The sequence below is a fragment of the Mycosarcoma maydis genome, chromosome 1, assembly GCF_000328475.2.
Source record: "Mycosarcoma maydis chromosome 1, whole genome shotgun sequence".
Lineage (NCBI taxonomy): Eukaryota > Fungi > Basidiomycota > Ustilaginomycetes > Ustilaginales > Mycosarcoma > Mycosarcoma maydis.
The window spans coordinates 508,088-531,237 of NC_026478.1; the positions used below are offsets into that span (position 1 = coordinate 508,088).

A 23,150-nucleotide genomic window follows, 5' to 3' on the forward strand; every position below is an offset into this window, starting at 1 on the left:
GAAAGTGGCAAAGTGGCACTCGTGACTCGTGAGTGTCGTCAAGTTGAGCGGTGTTTTTCTGGCGCACACACATGTCGCCCACGTAGCGCGACACGTTGGGGTGCATGGAACTTTGCGGTGCCTCTTTCAGTGCTCGGTTCGCTTCGCTCGAGCTCCCGTGAACATATGCGCTGTGAGCGTGAGGGGTGACTTCGGATCGATTTGCGACCTATAAGTTAGCTTTCGTAGTAACTTGGCGTGTTGACGCTGACAACTGTGAATCGCTCGGTGCCTCCGAGATGCAGCACATCCCATGGCAGACGTCACCTCGTGATTTTCGTTCTCTTGTTCCTGGTCGCGCTTGCTTCGCGCTACGAATCGTAAATTCGTTATTCACAATTGTGAACTGCGCGGCCGGTACACGTAAGTGCGCTGCAGCTTCAAACCCGCGGCACGGAAGATTTGAACCACAAGAATCACGAATCACGAATCACGAATCACGAATCGTCTTCACGGCTCGCTTGATTTCTAATTTCGGGCCAGATGGTGCGTCATAGCGTTGGTCGGAAAGTGAATTTTCTAGGCTTGTCTGAGATGTGAGTGCGCAGTATACACGTTCTGGTTGGGTGGAAGCCGAGACATCTGGCATGCATCTCGTGTACGTGTCGCATTCGTGATTCACGATTGTGATTGTGATTCGTGATTCGTGACGGTGATTTTTGAATGCAGCGTATGTATGTCCGCGAGTCACCGAACAGCCTCACACTCATGAGCTCGCATCACTACTTCGCAAACATGCAGCCTGGGGCTCCACTCCTCCGTCACGATAGCTTCTACACCTGGCAGCACATCGCGTGTTGCTCAGCTTCAACTTGGCCATGACCACTCGGCACTCGGCACTTTTATCCACGCCAAGCTTTCCGCTCATTCACAAATCATCAATCACGAACCGTGAATGCCAAGTTAAGCCCAATTGCCAAGCCTACCATGACGAACATGTCTCTTCCCGAACCACTTCGCTCCGCTATCTTTAGTGACTACATCGAAATTTAAACCCCCCACCAACACACCGCAAACGCTTTCCCCGATCGCCGACCAGCCATCGCGTCGTCCTTCCGCCTTTCGCCTCATCACACACCTCTAACCACCCGCTACATCCTATTCGGCTTTATCCAATCGGGCACACTGCTGTCGCCAAGGTGTATACACTCCCGATCCATCTCCCAGACAGACAGCCTTACATCAATACTCATTGCCACACGTGTCACGTGTCACACTGTCATTGTAAGATAGAGTCCGCATCGCATTGCTAAATGACAGAGTCCGTACCAGCTTCACCCGTCTACTTGTCCCAGGCAACGCGCCCTCCGCCGAAAATGTACGGATACGCCGTCTGATAGTAGTTGACCACAGTGCGTCGGCCCGCAATCGTGGGAGCAGTCGCAAAGCTTCCGCCAATCACCACGCTGTGCTTGCCATCAAAAAAGTCCGAGCTGTAACCGGGATACAGCGCCGATGGTCGAAAGCCTTCGTACGCCATAAAAGGCGTGCTCGTCCACTCCCACACTCCGCCGTTGTGCCCAGGTAGCAGCGTACCGTCAGAGTCGTATCGGGGCAGAGCAGCCGGCACCGGGTGCCAGTTGCGGAATCCGACGTTGGCAGACGGCGCCGCCTGACCCTGGCTGGGATTTTGCGAGCCTCGCCGCCTCGGCGTATTCACGGCCGACTCGCTGTCCAAGCCCGACGTGCCAGGTCCGTGCATCGAAATCCCTGGAGGGTGGATCTCGGTCTTGAGCACTCGTCGAGATTTGTTTTGCGGCTTGGGCGCGTTCGTGTTCTCAGTGACGTAGAATCGTCGCAGCATCATGATGGCTTCGTCGCGTAGATACCCACCCACCGATTCGTATCCTGGCGAGCTCACAATAGCGTCGTCGTCATGCAGTCCCAGCACGCTTCCATTGCCTCCGAACCGCTCGTTGCCGGCGCCAAACACAACCCGTCCTATCCCAATCTGCCGCAGCGCTGCTCCACACATGATGCAAGGCTCGATCGTGACGTAGAGCGTCGTATCTTTGAACGGATTGTCTCCCTCAGGCCCCGAGTGTGGCGCCACCGCAAAGTCGGGCGCAGAGGGTGGCATGACCGAAAGGATGTGGTCGATGGCCTCCAACTCTGCGTGACGGGTCGCATTCATCAGTTCGTTGGTGCGGTTACGTCCACGAGCAATCACTTCACCCTTGCGCACGAATACACCGCCTACTGGCACCTCGTTAGCATCAAGCGCCTCTTGCGCCATGACCAGCGCCTCGCGCATCCACTTGATATCTTCCTCCGACTGCTCCTCGGCAGGCACGTATCGAACAGCTGAACCTCGCACCGGCGGCGCCTGCTTGCCTGAAGGATCAATGTCGCAAGTTTCGGCTTCTGCCTTGCCCATGTCTCGGTCAAAAGGTGGCACACTGAGATCTAGCACCAGCGCCTCGGGCGGGGCATCCATAAGTTTGCGGAGCTCGGCATGGGACGGCAGCCGACCTCCCTTCCAGGCAGCATACGCTTGCAGCTGTTTCCCAGAAGCTTGGACAGGCCAGTGTTGCGCCACGGTCATGTCCACGGCACCGTAAAAGGTGCGCACCGAAAAACTACCGTCAGCGCCACTCTTGATCCATGAAGAAGGCGCATCCGTACTGTTGGTAGCTGAGAGGAAGTCTCGGTACTGTGCATTCGAAATAGGCAGCGCCGAAATTGAGAATGCTTTTGTTTCGACCCTACGTCGCGGATGCTCGTTGTCCCAACCGAACTCTGGCTGTCCCAGTTGCATGTTGAGATCCCGAACGTCGCTCGTTGGACGGGTTGCAACAATGTCAAAGTCCTGACTATCGTCGTCATCATGGCCAAGTTCCACTGTCGAAGCTTCAAAGTGAAAGCGTTGCTCCAGCGCCAGGCTGCCGCCCACCTTCTCGTACTCGGCTTGCCATCGCTTGGACAGCGAGGCCCAATCTGGTGCCATGAAGCCGGCAGGAGGCCTGGTGCTCGGGGACTGCAGCAGCATGTAGAGCAAAGTCTCGAGATGCAGGTTGACGTGCTCGAGTGTCATCCACAGCATTCTGGCAAGTCGCCGGTTCATGACCAGGTCGCCGCGGCCTACATCCTCGTAGATCCGCTGGACCCGACCTTGGACCACCTGTTGGTAGTCGAGGATCTCTCTCAGCGTGGGCCAGTCTTCGGGCTTGGTTGGCACTTGGCTGTGCGGATTGCACTGGGTGACGTCGTCCATGTGCGGGTCGATGCCACGTTCGAAGATGGCCGAGAAGCGATTGTTGGTGTGCGGTTGCTCGAGGTGCATGGACACATGGATATCGATGAATGCCGGAATGTGACCGAGGTAGAACAAGCAGATGTGACGCAAGTCAATCGGCTTTTCGTGTAGCATATCGTGAGGAATCATGGTCAGAGTGACACAATTCCAGGCGTCCCAGACGGTTCTCCAATCGTCGAGATTAGGCAGCCCAAGCAGGGGAGCCCTTTGAGCAGCTTCGTCCAGGTCACTGCCTCCCCAGCCATTGTCGATCTTGGCAGAAGCCTGACGCTCACTTGTCGTCTCAGCCAGCGTAGGGTCCGCGGCTGAGTTGGAAAAGTGAAAGCAGGGCTTCTCGACCAACCAGATATCATACCTGTCAGTTTTGTCGCTCCAACGTTGTATAACGCGGAGGCCTGCATAATCGAACAGGTTGAGCGTCTCGCGCTCGCCGAACTTGTAACTGGCTTCCATGTGGATCAGCTCGCCCTTCTCGATAGCAATAGATTCGCACGAGCCTCGGACTCGGATTGTTTGAGCTTCCGTGGCGCGGTAGTAGGATTCGTGGCGACCCTCTCGTGCATTGTAGCGGTCAAAGTACTCGAACTTGGTGCTGTCAATTGCGTTGCCACCGAGGACCCGGTTGGCATGGTCGAGACCGTTGATGATAAAGTCGCGGGTCAGACCGGCGGGGTCGTTGTAGGCTAGTGCAACATCGGCCGGCTTATTGCGCCGATCGATCGAGATGAGCATGGTATCGCCTGCGCGCATGCTTTCGCGCGCTGTCTTGGCAAGGAACTCGGCGGCCGACTTTCGATCGAAATTGCCAATGCTGGAGCCAAGCCAGAGGAGACATCTCTGGCCTTCTTCTTGGGCGCCTGCAGCTGTCGATGCAGCGCGAAGTCCGCCTTTGCCAATAAATTCGAGACCGGCATCGTAGGTGGCCCACAAGCCGTTGATGCCGACCTTGCCTGCGTGGATGGTCCATGCGTTCTGATCATCATTGGTAGCTTCTTGGGACCGCAGGTCGCGCAATGTGCGTTCCAACTCAGCCTTGTCGAGGTCCAGTGCATAGTAGTGGACGCTTGGTCCACCAGAAGCCAGCGCCGGAAGAAGCTTGAGGGCGCGAAGGAGGTGGATTGTCTTTTTGAGCGAGCCAGCGCCTAGCTCGACGAGAGATCCTGCGCCGACGGCTCGGTCGCCGTCAAGGCCCTCTTCGGCATTGACACCTCCGTTGTGTTTGCCGACGCCATTGTCTCCCCACCTTTCCTTTGGAGAAGAGGTGGTGTCTCGTTGCGGAGGCAAAGCATCGTCCTCTGGTGCCTCTTGGCGGTCACGTTTCGAGCCATTTCGGTGGCCGGTGGTGGCCGCGGACTGCTGCTCTGCTGTTACGGTAGGATGGCCGAAGATCCTGAGCGCAATTTCTGAGCCATGATCCTTGAGGATCTGCAGCTCGGCGTTGTAGAGGTAGTATTCGGGCGCTGCAGTCAGCTTGTCGTAAAGGATGAGACCCTGTTCATCATACAGTATGGTGGTCGGTAGTGTCTTGCGGTAGGCAAATTTGTTGTCCTCAGGGTCATTTTCTTTGCCCGGAATAACGAGTTGATTAGACTGCAGACCCGCGATGATGTCAAGTCGTAATTGGTCATCGGTCGAGGTGCTGCTGAGGCTCCCGGCGCTTCCTGAATAGAGGTCGATGACAGGAGCATCGCAGAGATTGGTATCCGAATCGCTGGCCGCATGCGCCTTGGCGTTCGCTTTCAGAGCTTCGTTGTCGACCGAAGTCGGGTCGACAGCGCTCGGAGCAAGCGCAACAGCAGACGGTGCCATAATGTGAAGTGTGAGAAAGCAGAGCCAGGTAATGACGTGCAGGACGTGGATGAACAACGACCGCAGATATGTCACTGAGAACAGAGCCGACCAAAGCAAGTAGAGGGACCGAATGGTGTGATGCTCAACGGGCCGATGACAGTGAGAATAACAGATAGAACCTAGCCTTGCAAAAGTGCCTTTTGACTGCAGAGGGGGTTGGAGCTTTGGCTGAGCGACTCGGCGGATGCAAGGACCAAGCTGTCGAGGATGTCAGGGAGCAACACACAAGAAAGTGGAGTAAGACAGCTGGGGTCCACGGCGCTTGCGCTGCGCGAACTACCAAAGATCCGTGGGTACAGGAGGCCGATGTAGTGCCTTGGCTGATGCCACTCCGCAGCTTCTATTCGGAACTGGAACGGTTCAACGGCCTGTGCTCCTTTGCACCCCGGGCCCAACTGTTTAGCCAAAGCGACCACGAGATCTGCAATATGACTACCGGTGTGATTGCGCCGATGGCGAGTGTAGGTGCAGAAACAGACAGCGAGGCTTGCAGCAGCACGATCAGCGGCTTTCAAGCGGGAACAAGCCCGTGCACACGCTGTTCGGCGAAAGATCGCTGATCGTCACTTACAGACGGGAATACATTCACAAGTCACGAGTATGCGAGTGTCGATGAACGGTCAGAGCGAAGGTGACTGAGCCTGAATCACCCATCTAACCCTCCACCTCGTTAGGCACCACAACCAGCCGCAGCCCAGCGCACAAATCACAATTCGTGATCCACCTTTTTTTTCTTTTTTTCTTTTTTTTTGCTTTGTCTGCTCACACTTTGTGTTTTTTTTTTTTTCGTGACGCTTCGTGCTTCTACAGTACATAACCATCACGCATGTTTAATCTGTGAGTACTGAATTGGGCTAAACAGTCACGGGTCTGTGAGTTTTTTTACGATCCAGACGTGAGTAGTTCCATGTGAGTAGTCACGAGTCGTGAGTGAAACGTGAATCACGAATGAAGATTGCTTCGTGATTCGTTTGTAGGGAACGTGTCAAAAAGCTGGAAGCGCCGTCCGGCTTGCGGCGCACGCTAAAGGGCTGTCAAATTTCATTCAGGCGCCAAGCTTCGATACATCTCAGTCTGAACGCAGGGTCGGGTGACAAAGAGGCGTCGTCTAGAATCCCACCTCGGAACCAACCGTCATTCAACGCGTGACTAGGTTGGCAAGACGAGGCGTGGGAAAAGCGACAGCAAATGATCTCCATTCTCGAGAGCGCACAAGGGCGGTTGGTGTACGATGTCGGCCGTCAAACCCACAATCATGAATGTTTGTGTCTGAGCAGGTCAGACTCACGAGCGTCTTCGGCTTCTTGCCACAGCGTCCGTCTAAAGTGACCTGATCTTTACACGTTTCCAAACCTCTCGTCCGTCGGTGAGAGTCTCCATAATCAAGTTCAAGTCTCTACGTCGAGTCGTTTTATCGCAGCAACGTGCAGACGTTCAAGCTAGACGAATGCTAATTCAATCATGAATCATAAGCTCACTATCGGTGATTCCGGTCATGCCCGTCTGTTGACCGTTCGGTGCAGAAAGCCCGGCGATGACAATGAGTCTGACCAATGAGGTCTATGGAGCCACTGAGCGCCTTCGCAAAGAGCCACAGTCCATGCAGCAATCGGAGATACGCTTGCCGGACATATTCACGACGGGGAGGGACAATGCGATGAAGTTGCGCCGCCGCCGTCAGACAAGGTTTGCTTTCTGCGCAGCTTTGCCTTCGAGTTCATATTCAACCGCAATCTGGTTGCGACCCAGGCGTTGCTGGCATAGAAATTAGTCAAGGCTCCAACCAGCAGAACGCGCAGAACAAAAGCCGTTTTGCGCATTGTGTAATGGCATTGATTATACCACGTCCTACTCTTCCTTAAAGCCCTAATATAGCTGCTCGATACCCCTTTCAGTATCACACGGCGAACAGGTCAAGCTTGTTGCAAAGCTGCTTCAAATGGATGTGACTCATTGTAAGACGATCAAGCACTGTTTCACTCCAGCGTCCATTGGCCATCTAAGAATATTGACCTCAGCACATCCATGCATGCGAACGATACTAGCAAAAAACAGACTTGTTTTGGTTTGAGAGCTTTGCAGTTTTGGTAGAGGTACAGGTTGAAGACGACGACGCCAAACGGTCACCGCTTGCAAGTATCGAAAATGGGATGGAAGGCCATCGAGCAAAGCAACGCAAGCTCGCAACGCTGCCCCAACGGCACTAGTGATAGAAAAGAATGCGTAGCCATCGCGGTCCTGTCTGCGTCGAACCGTAGATGTGATGCTGGGAACTACCTTGAAAGGCGAGAGTGAAATTGGAAGATGCGATTACGAAACCAAAAGACATTGACGGATAGAGGAACAAAAGGTTTACTCCTGGTCGATGACGGTGGTCTGGAGACCCTTGGCGGTGCCGAGACCAAGAACGGGGACGGCGTAGGTGTAAAGCTTCTCCTTGGCACCCTCGTCGTCGTTACGCTTGCGCTCGAGACGCACACGCAGTCGGCGAGGGAAGTTCTTGACACCGTACTTCCACACCTCCTGGTTGAGCTTGGGGTCCAGACGGACGTCCTTGGTGCCCATGGCTTTCTGGGCGAAGGCGACAACCTCCTTGATGGCGCGGGGAGCGCGCTTCTTGAAGGCGACGTCGTGGACGCGCTTGTGCAGGTTGACCGTGTACTCGCGGGTCACAACATCGTTCAGGGCAGATCGGGTCTTCTTGCCCTTCTGAGACTTGTCCTTGTGGTCCGCCATCTGTAATGAGCGAGAAAAGTTGGTTGGATAAGTTGTCAGAACTAATTCTGTTTGCATTCTTATCGAAGCTGAATCCAACCCAGCAGCGATTCCTCCTTCACAGTAGCCGTTCCAACACAATTCAAAGTAACGCTTCCAGTCCATGTGCTAAGGTCTGTCTTGGGACATAGATGCTCTTGCCCTGTCGCTTCGCCAGTAGTGTTGCCTTATCGGAAGCTATGCGAAAATGCAGTTGGAAGACGTAAGGTAGGTATGGGTTATGATGCGACGATGAGGATCGGTACTCCATTTGCTGATGTGCTAGCCCGAGTTATGAGCATGCGCAGTCGAGGTCGGACAAGTGTGGTGCGTGTAGTTTGATGATGCTGTAGGTGCATGTTTCTTTACAATGGTTGAAATCGCACAGAGATGGACGAAAGCACGGCGCATGTGCACCAAGCAGATTGATGGCACATTGAATGTCGATGAGCCGAACGTACGACTCTCACAGTTGGACGTCAAATTGTCGGGCCAGGTATTGTAAGGCAGCGGTATGTGATGGCGCCGGTGCAAGTTCGCCATAGCTGCAATGAAGAACCTTTCTCGGTTCGAAGCTACATATTGTCGTGCGACTTTGGATTCTGAGCCGATGTGGCGATCAACGTGCCCTTTCGATATGATATTGGGGCTGACAGTACGACTTTCCCAACATTGACGAGATCCTACCCTTCACTGATATTTATGTCCATCTTTACTGATCCTTGAAATGCAATGCTCTGACCTGGTTACATCTTCCTTCCCAAAGGTGTGATGTGGTGTGCGCTGCCCTGGCCCAGTTTCTGTTGGAAGGAGGCTGCTGGTTAAACGTGTACGAAACACTCACTGTTGATATCGATCTTGAGGGTGATGGTATCTCAAAGGATATGGAAGGTAGAGGCAGCTACGATGTGTGTAACCCTTACCATCCTGAATCTCCATTCGCAACCTGGCCAGCGACCAAGCTCAGACAAAGCTCTCTATTCAGTACACCTATAACTAACTGATTTGGGCTACTCAGCCAAAACGAGGCTCACAAACTGTGTCGAGGTTCCTTCCACAGTCAGACGAAGCCTTGAAGTCAAGACCGTCTTTAAGAGAGAAACAACCAGTTCGTAATTAGGGGAGCGAATACAGGTTTGATTTCAAATCGTTTGAATTTACTCGCATGCACCATTGAAAAGGTCACGTGTAGTACTGTAAAATTGCTCTCTCGTACGACTTGCCTTCGAGTTCCAATCTTCTAACATACCAGATGGACATTTGGGTCGGTCTCTACCAAGGGTACGGTCTAACACAGTCCGAAGCTCTTTGGCATTTACGTCTGTAACCCTAAGTTTCTATCATCATGCGACAGCATCATGAAGCTTGAGGCTCAAAGTGTCTGTAGTGAGGGGTGGTCAGCGCTTTACGAACAGGGCGAAGCTTTGCTGAGCGTGCAAGACACCGTAGACGTCTTTACACGTCTTTACAGCACATCGATCAAACTCAAGCTGAGACTCGGAAGATATGTGCAAGTGACCATGTTTTGAGCGTTTTCAATATGCAAGGGAAGCTAGAAGAAGGAGTCAATAAACTACAAGAGGGGAAAGATGGACGCAGCAAGCTGTTGCTGGTGCCTAGCAGTGCCAAGATGGGACACGTAGTTGCGCCCGCGACAGAGAGACGACGGGCGTCCCAGAGACCTTAGCTGAAGAAGCAGAAAAGAACTAAAGACAGGCGTCACATGTGCAGCTCCTGTGCTACAGCGATAAAAATGGTATCGGGAGCTGAAGAGTCAGGCTATGCTCCTTTTGGGTTGGATGCAAGAAGGTGCGTCTAATGTAGTGAACAATTTGCCGTACAAAAAAAAAGCTTTTCATGCTTGCTATTTACACAGCACCAGTCTTGGCGGCGTTGAGCTGGATGACACCGAGAGCAGCAGTCTCGGCAAGACGTCTCGCTGAGCTGTCAATCTGACCAAGCAGCAAGGTAGCTTCAAGGCGCGAGGGCTCGGCAGGGATCTTGAACAAGCGGTTGACATCTTCGATAGGAAGCGGAGCGAGACCCTGAGCCTCGCGTGCTGCGTTCTCGGCCTTCTTGCGTGCAAGGTAGGCGTCGGCCTTGGCCTTCTCTCGTGCGAGCTGGCGGGCCTGGAAACCGACATTGCCAGCCTCGGCGGCGTGTTCGTCCATGATCTCGAGCGTGGATTCGAGCGATGACGCAAGCACAGGTTCCAATGCAAGATTGAGCGAGGTGTACGATGGAGCGAGCGCGGCGCTAGGTGGGTTTCGGAGCAGGTCCGAGGTGCTGGGCTGCACGATCGAAGGGCCGGGTGCGCTCGGCGTCGAGATGCTGCTCAGGAAAGCATCAAGGAGTGCGGTGTTTCGCAGTGAGACAGGAATCTCGATGAGGATGTTGGAAAAGGTGAGCTTGTGGTCGATGAGGCTCTGTGTATGGAACTTGCCTTTCTTGTGAGCGTCGACGAACGAAGGAGAGAGTCGGTAGGCCTTGACCGAGGTGTTGCCCTGCGCAGACTGCGCAAGGTCGTGCACAATGAGGACGCCTTTGCCACGGCTACCGGCACCATCGCGCTCGACAAGGCCAGTGATAGCAGCAAGACCGTCGATGACAGATGAGTTGAGGAAAGCACCTAGGAAGCATCCTTGGTAAAGGCCGACGGGATTGGCGTCGGCGTTGACATCCCGCAACAATCGGACCATGTCTGAGGTGTACCTGGTTGCATTTCTACTGCTGCGGTCCTCTTCCTCGTCGCGCTCGCTGTTACTTCGTCCAGGGTTGGGAAGGGCGAAGACGTTGGAAATCTCTAGCGTTCCGCCAAGGTCCATACCGAGGAGGGCACCAGATGCCGATGCGGGGTGTGCATCGCGGCAGTGCTTGACGATCTTGGTGAGGGCGAGACCGTCGAGGCGTACAGAGGTGATCACATCCGAGTCGAGCTCGAGGGCTTCGAGGGCGGCGCGGTCAAGTTCGGACTGGACATCGGCGCTGGGTGCCTTGGCGATGGCGGAAGCAGCGGTGGTCGCGGGTGCTGGGGCGGCGACGGCAGCCGATTGTGGTGCGATGCGAGCTGCAGCAGACATATTGTCTTTGGATCTGTTCTCAATGGAGAGGATGAGGAGGGAACCGGTCGCACGAGATGGTCGCGAGATGTCGAATCGACCCGAGACGAGACGAGTTACTAAAGTGCAAATGCTCTGCCTGAGCCGCGCGTCTCAGAGAAGGCAAGTTAAAATCGACAGACAAATCTTCGCGCTGTACAAAGCGAAGGGGACGCAGACATTCACGATTCACGATTCACAGAATCACGAATTCTTCTCAAAACTTGCCTTCCTGGTGCTGGCACGCGAATTAGTGCGCATGGTTTTTGGGCCGGTGTAACACTAGCAGGTCGTGCGCAAGGCGATCCAAACATTCGTGATTCGTGATTCGTGATTCGTGATTCGTGAATCTCTGACCTAAGTTACACCGGCCAGACAGAGCTGTTTCAGTAACATAGTAACGTGATGAAACCTACTACGTGTATACCTGACCTGTTATTCATCACGAATACAGTAGTCATGTGAAACTCGAGTTCGTTCCACCAAAGTCTCATCTGGTGGAACATTTTGTTGAGGTCTTTGTAGGCGAGCTTTGACCAAGTCACACTCGTGACTTAGAGTGACTCGTAATTGTATTTAATAAAAAGTGTGCCGGTCAAGCGATGACGAGGAAAAAGAGGCCTAAAAATTCGAGTTTATAACATCAACAAGAAAAACACGCACAGTACCGTCACAAGACAAGATGGTCCGAGCATCAGTCACGAGTCACGAGTGTTCCAGGCCGAAACACTCACGACTGTGGACCTTGTGACGACTTTGATTTTCGCTTTAGGTGCCACGGCTACAATCGCATTGGATGTGATACAGACATTCTCTTGATGAGCGGACGTTGAAGTGGTAGAGGAGGAGGTCTATCAGAATAGTCACATGTCGTCGACAAGACGACTCTCATAGAGCCGGCGCCCGCGAGCAGCAGGGGAGAGCATGCTCAACAAGTGACGGAGGAAAGCTGCTATGTATTGCACTGGAAGCTGTCTGCTGGTGGGCTCCTGACCATCACGTGCTTGTGGTGTAGGCAGTGCCATGTCAAGCAGAACATCGCAAGGCTCTCAATGTCGGCAGAGCGTGTCTGCAACAGCGATGCTTTGCTTGACAGGCGACTTTGCTGCTCAACCCTATTGGCTATCTTCTTCTTGTGTCGAGACTGCGCAGCGCGAGCCAGTTCGGTAGCTCTCTCACATTCCAACCGAGTCACATGGCAAGAACATCTCTTAAACGGTCGTGAGTGCGCGGCATGCTGTCCAGTCACGGATGTGGAGACTTAGGACACTCACGACTATTCAAGGTTGGATTCACGATTCGTGATTGTTCGGCCCGACTTTTGAACTAGTCTGGCATGTGATGCCGAAGTCAATCACAAACACGAATCACGAATCGAATGATGGTAGGTCGTGGGTCTGCATTTGTGATTCGTGATTGGACCATCCGAAGGGTCACGAGCAACATTCACGATTCACAATTCGTGATTTGCCCGTGCAAGCCATGGCCTATGCAGTTTAAGGGGCCACAAAGAAGAAGAAAGCCGATGATCAAACAACCAAGCAATCAATCGTGAATCGTGAACGCGTCATGCAGGGGCGAAACTCTCGCAACCCACTTAAGACTCGGACGTTTTGACTGAGATCCCCCTCGTGACTGGACCCTGCCAGGACAGATGTGATTTGCTCTCCGCCATTCGTTTGAACTCTCTCACACTTGACCTGGGCCAGCTCTATCTTCCACGCTCGTGATTGGCGTGGAAATAGTGGCTGGCTTTGAATTTCGCCGCGGATTAGTAAGTCTGAGATGAATTGAGGTGGCTGACGGGAGCTGCTCGTAGATTCGAGCCGACCTCGGCCCTCCGAAGACTTGCAACCAGAAACTCTCATGATTGGTGCTTGGCATTCAGCCTCACCAACAGACAATTGAACAGCCCAGCCCGTCTTTAGTCGACGGCCACCATCACATCACATCGGACCTCTCTCCTGACCCGGACATCATCTTTCCTCACGTAAGCCGTGTCCAACCGGCGCAGGCGACAGCCTTCGCTGCAAGTAGAGTCGGGTTGGTCATCTTGACAGCACGGCTGCCGAACCATTCTTTCTTACGACACCCGAACCAGAGCTTTGCCCACCACATCATCACCTTGATAGACGACTCAAGGCTATGGAAATTTGAACCGACTCATCGTACAGGCTGTTTAGATTCGATCATCGCTTCTTTTGTCACGCGACGTCGAGCCGCTTGTTGACCGTCAAGATGCTAGTCAAATACAGCCACAATACGGCCTTGAGCTTTGGCCTGCTGGCTTTGTACGTCTGCGTTGCTCAGGGGCAGCAGCAACCTGTCCAAAGCTCCACTTCCTCGTCCGTTGCCTCTGGCAGTCCATCATCACCCTCACCAACCTCAACGTCGACACTCTCTGTCGCTTCGACGACGGTGATATCGACCATCACTACCACGTTATCGAGCGGCCAATCGCTTCCAACAAGTCTCACCGCCTCGGCGTCTTCAAGCGGAAGTGTATGGTACATCCCTATCACTACAGCCATTCCGGTCACGGTTGGCCCATCAGCCACCGCGACAGCCAATGCAACTGCACCAGCTACCCAAACATCGTCCAACAGCGCCACTACCGCCCTACCTCTGCACACTGTCGTCGACCCAGCATTTGGCGTTCTTGGCGCGATTCTCATCCTCACGGGTCTACCTATGGCTTTCTACGGTCATCGAAACAGGTGGTCTAGCTACTACTTGTCAGGCTTCTTCACACTTGCTCTTATCTGCATCTCCATCATCCTCAAGGTCGGCGTTGAGCCCGCTGTCAATCCACCCTCCAAGGCTATCCGAGGTCTCTTCCTTGTCGCTGCGGTCATTGCTGGTGCTGTCGGAGGCGTCATTTCAATTGTATTCTGGCGTGGTGCTGGCTTGCTTGCCTGTGGACTTGGTGGCTTCTTCTTTGGTCTCTTCCTTCAAGCTCTCCGACCAGGTGGTCTCATCCGTCCCGTAGGCCTCCGATTTATTCTGTACATTGGCCTCTATGCCATCTTCTTCACTATTAGCTGCTATGAGCGTGTCCATTCCCTCGTGCTTGCATTGGCCACCGCTATCATTGGTTCCACCGCCCTCACGCTCGGTATCGATTGCTTTTCGACCCAGGGTCTTAAGGAGTTCTATGTCCGCAACCTCGGATTCGATTCGCTCTTTGCCAACAAGTATCCGCCCACCTTCCAGAACGGACACTTTCCGCTTGTGCAGGGTATGCAGATTGAACTCGGTGTCCTGGGCGCGCTAATCCTCATGGGGTTTGCCTTCCAGATGCGCTTATGGTCCGACCTTCGGACTCAGCTCTCGGCGCTCAAGCGATCCGACGAGCGACGCAATATGCGATCCAAAGCCGAAAGAGCTGCACGTGCAGTTGCATTAACCGCAAAGCGCGATCTCGAAGAGTGGGAAGCACGACACGGCTACAACAAGACCTCGAGCCGCAACGTCGCCGGTCGAGATGAGGAAAGCGGCCTGCAGTCACCGTCTTCGGCTGACCCTAAGGACAGCAGAAGCCGCACTAGCTCCTTCATGACCCTTCTCCGGTCTAACACGGGGCACACACAGGCGCAGACACCGCTCTCCCCTACAGAGAAGCTGGCTGCTTCCCCTGCTGCGTCCAGCGTACTGGACAACGCAGCATACCCATTTCCTGCCCAGTCTACTGGCCGTCGCAGCTCGCAGTTCCTCGATTACATTCAAAACGGCCCGGAACGCGTCGAGTCTGAAGGGCTGTTGCATCTCGACCTTCCGTCCCTCATCTCGCCGCTAGACACGGGTGCGAGTCCTGCAACTCTCTCAACGCCCCAGACAATCCCGATGAGCCCTGTCGACCGTTTCTCAATCGGCGAGATGCCAAGATCGACGAGTTTGCTTGCTTCACAGCAGCCTCAGGCCCTCGACCTGACGCGCTCCTCGCCTCCCGAGGCTCCGACCAGCGCTGTATCATTCCGACAACGCTCTGCCTCTACAGCAGCCCTGATGGATAACTCTGCCAGCTTCATGGATCTGGCGCCAGCGAACAAGGAACCGAACAAATCTGCCAGCGTATCGGGCCCCACAGGTGCGTCAGATGCTAGCAGTCCCATCAACTTGGACAGGCGTACACAGAGTCTCAGCTTGACATCGGCATCCGCGATGAATTCAAACGCCGCAAAATACAACGAGTCGGTCGTGTTCGCGTCACATGACCGTACCTTGTCAAACCCCATGGCTCCGGTTACTGCACAAATGGCAGGTGCAGTGCCCATGACCAAGAGCGTTTCGCATCAGGATCAGCTGCAACATTATTCTTATGCAAGACGTACACAGCCATATCCAGAACTGTACGTGGAACCGCGTCAGGTCCAGACGCAGCAACCGACTTCCCCTGTGTCGCCCAATTTCGGTCCAGTCAGGACAATCAGCGGCGGCCAGAGCGCTACTGTGATGCAAGCTCGTCGATCGCTGGCTCTTCGTCGCAGCGATCAGCCAGCCGTGCCTTGGACTAATCCTGGCGCGGCAGATGCCACATCAGCCCACAAACGGGCCAAAAGCGTCGACGCACAAACTCGAATGAGTGCCATGTCGATCGAAGAACTCGAGGCGCGACACCGCTCCAAGCTGGCCGCTCTGCAGGCTCCTGCTACACAGACAGTCCAGGATGCTGACGCTCTTCGTAGGGCCAAAGATGAATGGGAGAGGAAGCAGAGGGCAGAGAGGAGACGCATGCAGGAGCGAGAGGCTGAAAGGGCTGCTGCTGCCGCTGCTGCTACCACTACTTCCGCTCGGCCTAACATGAGCGGGTCAGCATTGAATGGCAGGGTAGCGTCGCCAACTCAAGGCAGCCTAGATCTTAACAGAGCCAGCAGTTCCGGCATACGAGACGAACGACGACGATCGCGCAATCTGAGTGCCACGCTGCTCGAAGCCGTCGGTGAAGAGGTAAGGGAGGGTGGCGACGGGATCAACCGAGCCGCTGAATGGCGCAAGTCGATCTCTGGCGTAGAACAGCTGGATCCGCGCGCCGCTAAGCCTTGCAATACTTCCACGCCCAACACTACCCACCCCACTTCACCCCAGCCGACCTCAGGACCAGAGAGAGCTGCGCCCAGTCCCTTTCCGCTTCAGCGTCAAGAACCACGAAAGCGGCTGAGCGAAACCGACCGCCGACGTCTGAGCCAAGGAGCTGGCCGCTACAGTCAGCCTCTCCTTGACTTCAATCTGCCCAACCGCAATCCGTGAATGATTGCAGAAGCATCTGACGCGACCACATCTGATCCTTTCGCCGGCTATCCTCTATCAGGAAGCTTGGATTTTTTGTCCTTGGTCCATCTGGCACTTGTCCTGAACAATTGATTGTCAATGACTTTGAACGCTGAGCTGTGCTTGAGACAGCGTGTTTGCAAAAGAAAAAAATTGAGCAGCAAAAACGTGAGAATCGGGTTCAGGATCAGGATCAGGATCAGGATCAGAATCAGAAACAGGATCAGAATCAGAATCAGAATCAGAATCAGAATCAGAATCGGGACCGGAATCAGATGATATTCGTGATTGTCACCATGAATTGTCCAAGAACCAGACTTTCCGTGACGACCGCTAGATCCGGGCGATTTCAGAAGCGAATCGACGTTCGGCCCTGACTAAATTTGATTGGGCGGTGGATTAAGCGATGCAAAGAATCTGCCGGCTTTTGGAGTCTCAGAATCACAATAGTTAGCACTGTTGACACAACAATTTGTGTCTTTTCTTTATCGCTGCGCAGAGCTCGTAGAAATTTTGGGGGAGGCGGGAGATTTTCACAGTGAGCGAGAAAAGCACGAATCATAGAATCAGTAAATCAGATCAACAAAATCAGAGCAGCGCGAGTCACAAAGTCATGCGTCCGATTTTTTGTTGATGATATGCAAAACCCGTTCGGGCTTCGGTCAGAATCAGCGGCAGTGCACGAGCCTATCTTGCAGGATTTCGCACCTCAACCTCCAAGCACGAAGCTGCCCTGGTCAACGCACGAGCAGAGGCCGTCCGTCCCTTTGCTGTCACTCTTGGCTCGGCTAGCAGATCTTTCACTTCAGACATCATGGTGTCGGTTTGAAAAGTCAATTTCAGCGCATCTTACCAGCCAACTTGGATCGAATCGGCCACGACAAATTGACAGCCGAAGACGACACCATCGCATCGCCGTTTTCACGGTAAGTTAGTGTAGGCTTGGCGATTGTCTATGCTTGTTGCCGAGTTCCCCAGGAAGACTCCATCTGGCACAAGCATACTCATGACTCGTTTTTCTGCATCTTCTATGCCGGCCAACCCGCTGATTCTTTCTTGATCCATTCTCACATTCCTTATCTCTCTCTTGGCAATCGTCTTTATCACCACCGCTTCCATCGTCATCTCGTGCACGATCTTGCTCAAGAAAGGTTTTGGATGTACACAGCTTTCCCCTGCTCGTCACTCTTCAGCGTGGCTCGTCGTCACTGCAATCCTTTCAACGTTGTATCAAGCAGATCCTTCGCTACCACAACCCGTGTTGATTGCAGCACCCACTTGGCCTCTTCGTTTCCTGCTACCACTCGTCAATCTCACTCAGCCTCGTCCTCGACGTGCACTTCATCGTCTAAAATGCAGCCAGTTGCTCAACTCGTCTCCAAGAACAAGGCGTGGAGCGCCGACTTCCTCGCCAAGAAGCCCGAGCTTGCTGCTCACCTTGCGCAACGGCAGACGCCCAAGATGCTGTGGTTTGGTTGCGCCGATTCGCGTGTACCCGAGACGACGATATGCGATGCTGAACCCGGTGACTTTTTCGTTTCGCGCAACATCGCCAACCAGTTCCGTCTCGACGACACGGCCGCAAATGCACTTCTCACTTTTGCGGTGCAGTCCGTGGGCATCGAGCACGTCTGCGTCGTCGGTCACTCTTCGTGCGGTGGTGTACTGGCTGCTATCGGCGGCGCTACTACTCCTCCCAGCGAGAAGGATATCGAATCGAGCGCTCTGCTCCAGCACCTCATTCCCCTCTTCAAGCTCGCCAAAGAGGTGTGTGAAGCCAACCCGGGATTGTCCAACGACGAACTGGCTTTCAAGGTCGTCAGCGCATCCGTCAAGCAACAAATTGACAATATCATTTCAACCAGCATCATTCAGGACAACTGGAACGGCGTCACTTCGCCTCTTTCCGGTAAGGTGATGAACAAGGTGCAGGTGCACGGCCTTTTCTACGATATCGGCAAGCAGGAGCTTATCGACCTTGATCTGTCTCGATCGGCCCCGTAACTGGCAGGCGCCACCAGTAGCCATGTTTACCCATCCCAATTGTTTGTCTTTGCATCATGATTCCATAGAGCAACAACGCATGTCCGTTTTCCGCATTCTCCTTCTCTCTCTTTTTCTTTCAATGTCAAGACTCGCCGACGCGATCACAGAGTGGCACGGTCAACGCAAACAGTGCCCGCTCCGTTTTCTTGATGCGTCTGCTTGCCCTGACAATCGTGTATGAGTGAATAAGCGATCACGAATGCATTGGAGGAAATACGATCTAAAGCGGATCATGGACGAAGCGAAGAGGCAACTGGCTTCCTTCCTTCTCAAAACCAATCACCGCTGGTCTCTGAACCACCGCTTCTACGCTCTTGTACTTCAAGCCTTCTACTGGTTCGATCCTGTACTTTGCCAGCACGTTGACCAAAATGACCTTCATCTCGGTCATAGCAAACTTGCTGCCGATGCAAACTTTGGGTCCGCCGTTGAAGACAAAGGAACCGTACGGCGATGGTAATTTGGATTTGGCATGCAAGTCGGGCAAGTTGTTCCATCGATCTGGGCGGAAACGATGTGGATCGGCACCAAAATATTTGGGATCCATGTTGTTGCCTGTTACCGAGATGGCGATTTCCTGGCCAGCGGTGATAGGGATGGTAGAGAGCGTTCTGCCGTCTTTGGTCTTGAAAGGTGTAGTGACAGGGAGCTGGTCGTCCTTGGTGGAGTAACGGAATGTGGTGGTGATGGGAGGGCGTAAACGAAGCGTTTCTTGAATGCAAAGATCCAATGGACGCATCTCTTCGCTGTTTACATCGGCCCAGGTGAGCTCGGTGATCGCATCGCCATCCTTGCCCATCTCCTTCAACGCCTTTTGAATGTGTTGTCGCAATTTTTGCTGGTACTCGACGTCCAGTGCGAGGAAAAACGTGCACCAACTCATCGTATTGCCACTCGTCTCGTGACCTGCAAAGATAAATGTCACAATCTGCCCCGCCAGCGTTTCATCTGTCAAACGATCTTGAGGTCGAATCTCCGGTGACATGTTGGCGCGCATGAGCAGATGCAAGATATCCTTCTTACCCGCAAAAGTCTCTTTGGCATCTACACCTGCTTCCAGCTCCTTCCGGATCTGCTTGGCCTTGGCAGCTACGATCTTGTGCGAACACTTGATTAATTCGCTTCGCATCTCGCGCAACTTTCGAACGTTTTCCGTCAAAGGTAGGATGTAGAGCAACGAGGGTACGACGAAGAACATGAACGCGCCCACGACGGCGTCGATCGGGGAAACGTTCATGGTGGATGTCATGGCGTCATGGAAAGTCGATCGTACCGCTAGTCCGTTGGGACCCTGTTCTACAGCTCCAAAGTCGTAGTCGAATCCAGCACGCCCAATGATGTCGAGCGTGACCCGTCCAAACCACTTTACGGAATCCTTAACGTCGCGTCCCCACCTCTTCTCGAGCGAAGTATCTTTGCCGAAACGGTCCATCATTTGAGCCGTCGCTTGTGTGAAGATGGGCATGAGCCCTCGAAGCGAATCGACGCTGAATGCGGGCGCTAGCATCTTGCGCTGTTTCTTGTGCTCGTCGCCAAAGACGGCGACGACACCGTTGCCAATGATGATCTTGGTTGCTTTGGTGCCCGCGGTGCTTCGAGTGTAGTTGTAGCTATCGTTGAGAATATGGTTCATCGTAGCTGCATCTCGAGTGATGAGCAACTCGCCACCGATGGGACGTGGGAAGACCAGATGATCGCATTGGTATTCGTCGTAGAGACGCGCGATCGCAACGCCTGGTGTTTCGGTGATGTCGACACCGTCATCGCCAATGATTGGCTCGCGATCGGGCGCTGTTGGATTCTTGACTCCGAGCTTCTTCTTGGGATCGCGCGAATAACCGGTCAGGAAAGACGTTCGCTCGGGACCCGGCAGGTTGAGCCATACAGATGGCTTTGCTGAAGCACGTTTCCAAGCTAGATACAGCGTGGAGACAAGAACAAGCGCTAAGAAGGCGGCCACAAACGGATGCGAACTGGCCCAGCGAACGAGTTTGTTCGACAGCGTGGTCGACATCCTTGTTTGATGGGAGACAATCGGGGGCTGCTGACGGAAGGATAGATGGTGGCGGAAAGGGAGGTCGAAGACATCCAAACACGAGAGATCACCAACACTTTCAACGCAAATGCCGGGCCTCACACAGCAGGGACCCGAGCGAGGATGGCGTCAGAACACATGCTGACCAGCGTCGGACCACGCAGACGCCCCATTTGACAAGGGTCGGCATGCAGTCCGCCATCGCACTGGCAGCGAGGGATCAGGCTACTGCTCACGTCGTTGTCACTCAGCCAACAGCCGACAATTGACCGCGTCCGCTGACAACATCAACGTTCATACACCGACATGGCTGACTTAACTAGGTCGAGTTTGGCGCTCAAGCAAAGATCATTCGAGATTGTCAAGAACAGCCATACCACCACGCAAGACACGTGAGGGCGAGAAATGTGGATTGCCGACTCACCGAGGACCGCACGCGTCGCCGGACCGCGCCAGTTACCTGCTGCTGACAGCCAAAAAAACAAACCGAATCGTCAAAATGACCAAAGACCTCCTGTTCTAATCGTACTTGCCCTGTCAACGCTTATCAGTTACACCAGTATCGCCTTATGTTCCAAGGGATTGAGGTTCCCAAAGTCAGAAGGACGGTGGATAAGCCTGTAAAAGCACGGGAAGAAGGCTGGTCTTGGGGGCTCACCCTACAGAACAAGGATGATGCAAGCAAAATTCGAGAGCGAAATTCCGTAGGAATTTGAGATTCGAGATTCGTGTTTCGTGATTCACTGTTTGTCACTTTCTGGTTCAGACCTTCGACAGTGCACGGATTAGTCAAAGAGTGTTCAGATTGGTCAATCTTCCCGCCTTGCACAGCGACTGCGCACACCTTTCCACACTATAGCCAGCCTTGAATGGCTCTGTAGGCAAAGAAGCGGATGGTTTGGGCGCGTTATTGACAGGTTGTTCTTTTCCTTGCAGATGGCTCTGACCCACTAGAGATAGGCCTGGTAGTCGGACTCGGTCAGCTCGTATCCCCATTGCCAGAGCGTCTGCCGAACCACCGGGTTTACTGCCGGATCATCCCAACGTCCACCACCCTTGGCAGCCACGTTGACCGCCAGAGATTTTCTGAATCGCCCGCCTGGACCACACGCCTTAAGCCAGCGTCCAATCTGACGTGCGTCATCAGCTGATCTGCGACCGAGGAAGAAACGGTAGTACCACTGGAACCATCCGCGTGGATCTAGTGGCCGGATCCAGCCCGCCTTTTCCCAGTCTTCCAGCGACTGACCTGCTTTGACCTTGAACTTGTTGCAAGATGGATCGAGCTGATCCCGTCTGAGCATACCATCCACATCGAGGCGTTCGAGCCAGTCCTCTGGCAATTCTGCCAGTTCGGCTTCTACGTCTATTGGCCTTCCAAGCACCCTCGAGTGGTAGTCACGAAAAGCGGTTCCGCCGAAGGCACCTTCGCGAAGCATCTCCTTTGGCGTGACATTAGGACGGAACTGAGCGAATTCCTTTTCAAAGACTAGCGCTCCACGACCCTTTCCAGCGACCAGATACTCACGAGACGGTAGTGGCATGCGTGTCTCGTAGATCTCATCTCCTCCTGATGTAGGTAGCGCCGGCGCAACTGGATTCGAGAGCTTCTGGAGAACCGGTCGGCCCAAGAGGTCGAAAGTACGCGATCGTCGACTGCCGCCACCTCCGTCTTCATGTCCGTCTCCATCTTGGTCTACACCATCGTAGTCATATATGGACGCACTGCCGCCGCGCCATCGTGGCACGTATGCGTCTGAATCGTTCTCCTCGTCCGAATCCCAATCTGTATACTTTGTCCTTGAAGAAGTTGCTGCTCGACTGCTTCTACGCGTACCTTGACGGGGTTTCTTCTCCTTCGTTGTCTTTGGCCTTGCAATCGATGGCAGCAAGTCTCTCTCGCGATATGATCGCGGCCGGCTCCCCGATGCGATGCGTGATGATTTGCGAGCTTCTGCTGGTTCGTCTGGAGTCGCCGACCGACTAGTTCGTCGTTTGGAAGATGTCGCCTTTCTTTCTGGTGATGGCGGTCTCAATCTTGTCGTCAGCTGCAGACATCGCGAGTAATCAAGCAGATGTCAGATATGCAGCTGCGCCAACAGATGGCCGGAAGGCGGTCGAGTATACTCACTGGATTCAAGCCGAGACTCAGCATGAGCTCGGCATTCTTGCGAATATTTTCCTGCCGGATCGCCTCGTAGTCTTGCTCTGCGTCGGCCATGCTGCTGAGACTGTCAAACGACTGACAAGCTGTGTCGATCAAAGGAAGCTCAATAAACTTTGCGTTGATGGGTGACGTTGGCTTGTTGTCAATGAGACTGAGTGAGAGACACAAGAGCGAAGAAATATAGAGCTGCTCCCTCCACTTCGTCTTGAGGCTTGTGTATGCAATCACGAATCACGAATCACGAATCACGAATCACGAATGCAGGTTGAGAAGATCAACACCAAATACATGACGCACCAAATATACATGACGCGACTCCGCCAATGTAAGGTCGACTTGACATCGGGAAGATCGGCAGCTGGATCGGGAGAATCAGCTGAAACCACTTCGAGTACACAGGCGTGAAGATGGATGACCTCAGTTCGACTTCTACAACACTGCCACGAAACTCTTACCACGTAAATGTACCTTCTCCCAGGATGTGAGATCCCATCAATCAACCCGAGGTGGTTTACACGGCCGATAATACGCGAGCGAGAGCTTTTCCGGTGCTCTGCCATCCGAAGCCAAGAGTACAACCATGCATTGCTTGCACGTAGCTCAAAATAGCGAGATGTGTGTGGGAAAACTTGGCGT

General features: G+C 53.7%; 7 protein-coding genes across 7 annotated transcripts; 2 read left to right on the forward strand and 5 right to left on the reverse strand.

The window, feature by feature from the left end:
- Positions 1-1,321: 1,321 nt before the first annotated feature.
- On the reverse strand, positions 1,322-5,104 carry UMAG_00197 (uncharacterized protein; the record flags this gene model as incomplete). Its single annotated transcript, XM_011387834.1, has 1 exon — positions 1,322-5,104. The coding sequence occupies one exon, from the start codon at positions 5,102-5,104 to the stop codon at positions 1,322-1,324; it is 3,783 nt and encodes a 1,260-aa protein (XP_011386136.1).
- A 2,394-nt stretch (positions 5,105-7,498) lies between these two features.
- UMAG_10051 (60S ribosomal protein eL31) lies at positions 7,499-7,882 on the reverse strand (the record flags this gene model as incomplete). Its single annotated transcript, XM_011388338.1, has 1 exon — positions 7,499-7,882. One exon carries the CDS (start codon positions 7,880-7,882, stop codon positions 7,499-7,501), a length of 384 nt encoding a protein of 127 aa, XP_011386640.1.
- Positions 7,883-9,768: 1,886 nt separating this feature from the next.
- On the reverse strand, positions 9,769-10,980 carry UMAG_00199 (uncharacterized protein; the record flags this gene model as incomplete). Its single annotated transcript, XM_011387835.1, has 1 exon — positions 9,769-10,980. The coding sequence occupies one exon, from the start codon at positions 10,978-10,980 to the stop codon at positions 9,769-9,771; it is 1,212 nt and encodes a 403-aa protein (XP_011386137.1).
- Positions 10,981-13,236: 2,256 nt separating this feature from the next.
- On the forward strand, positions 13,237-16,245 carry UMAG_10052 (uncharacterized protein; the record flags this gene model as incomplete). Its single annotated transcript, XM_011388339.1, has 1 exon — positions 13,237-16,245. The coding sequence occupies one exon, from the start codon at positions 13,237-13,239 to the stop codon at positions 16,243-16,245; it is 3,009 nt and encodes a 1,002-aa protein (XP_011386641.1).
- A 1,179-nt stretch (positions 16,246-17,424) lies between these two features.
- UMAG_10053 (carbonate dehydratase NCE103) lies at positions 17,425-18,270 on the forward strand (the record flags this gene model as incomplete). Its single annotated transcript, XM_011388340.1, has 1 exon — positions 17,425-18,270. The coding sequence occupies one exon, from the start codon at positions 17,425-17,427 to the stop codon at positions 18,268-18,270; it is 846 nt and encodes a 281-aa protein (XP_011386642.1).
- A 262-nt stretch (positions 18,271-18,532) lies between these two features.
- On the reverse strand, positions 18,533-20,326 carry UMAG_00202 (uncharacterized protein; the record flags this gene model as incomplete). The annotated part of the gene is made up of 1 exon (XM_011387836.1): positions 18,533-20,326. One exon carries the CDS (start codon positions 20,324-20,326, stop codon positions 18,533-18,535), a length of 1,794 nt encoding a protein of 597 aa, XP_011386138.1.
- Positions 20,327-21,297: 971 nt separating this feature from the next.
- Positions 21,298-22,568, reverse strand: UMAG_00203 (uncharacterized protein; the record flags this gene model as incomplete). The annotated part of the gene is made up of 2 exons (XM_011387837.1): positions 21,298-22,395; positions 22,479-22,568. The coding sequence occupies 2 exons, from the start codon at positions 22,566-22,568 to the stop codon at positions 21,298-21,300; spliced, it is 1,188 nt and encodes a 395-aa protein (XP_011386139.1).
- Between the last annotated feature and the right edge of the window lie 582 nt (positions 22,569-23,150).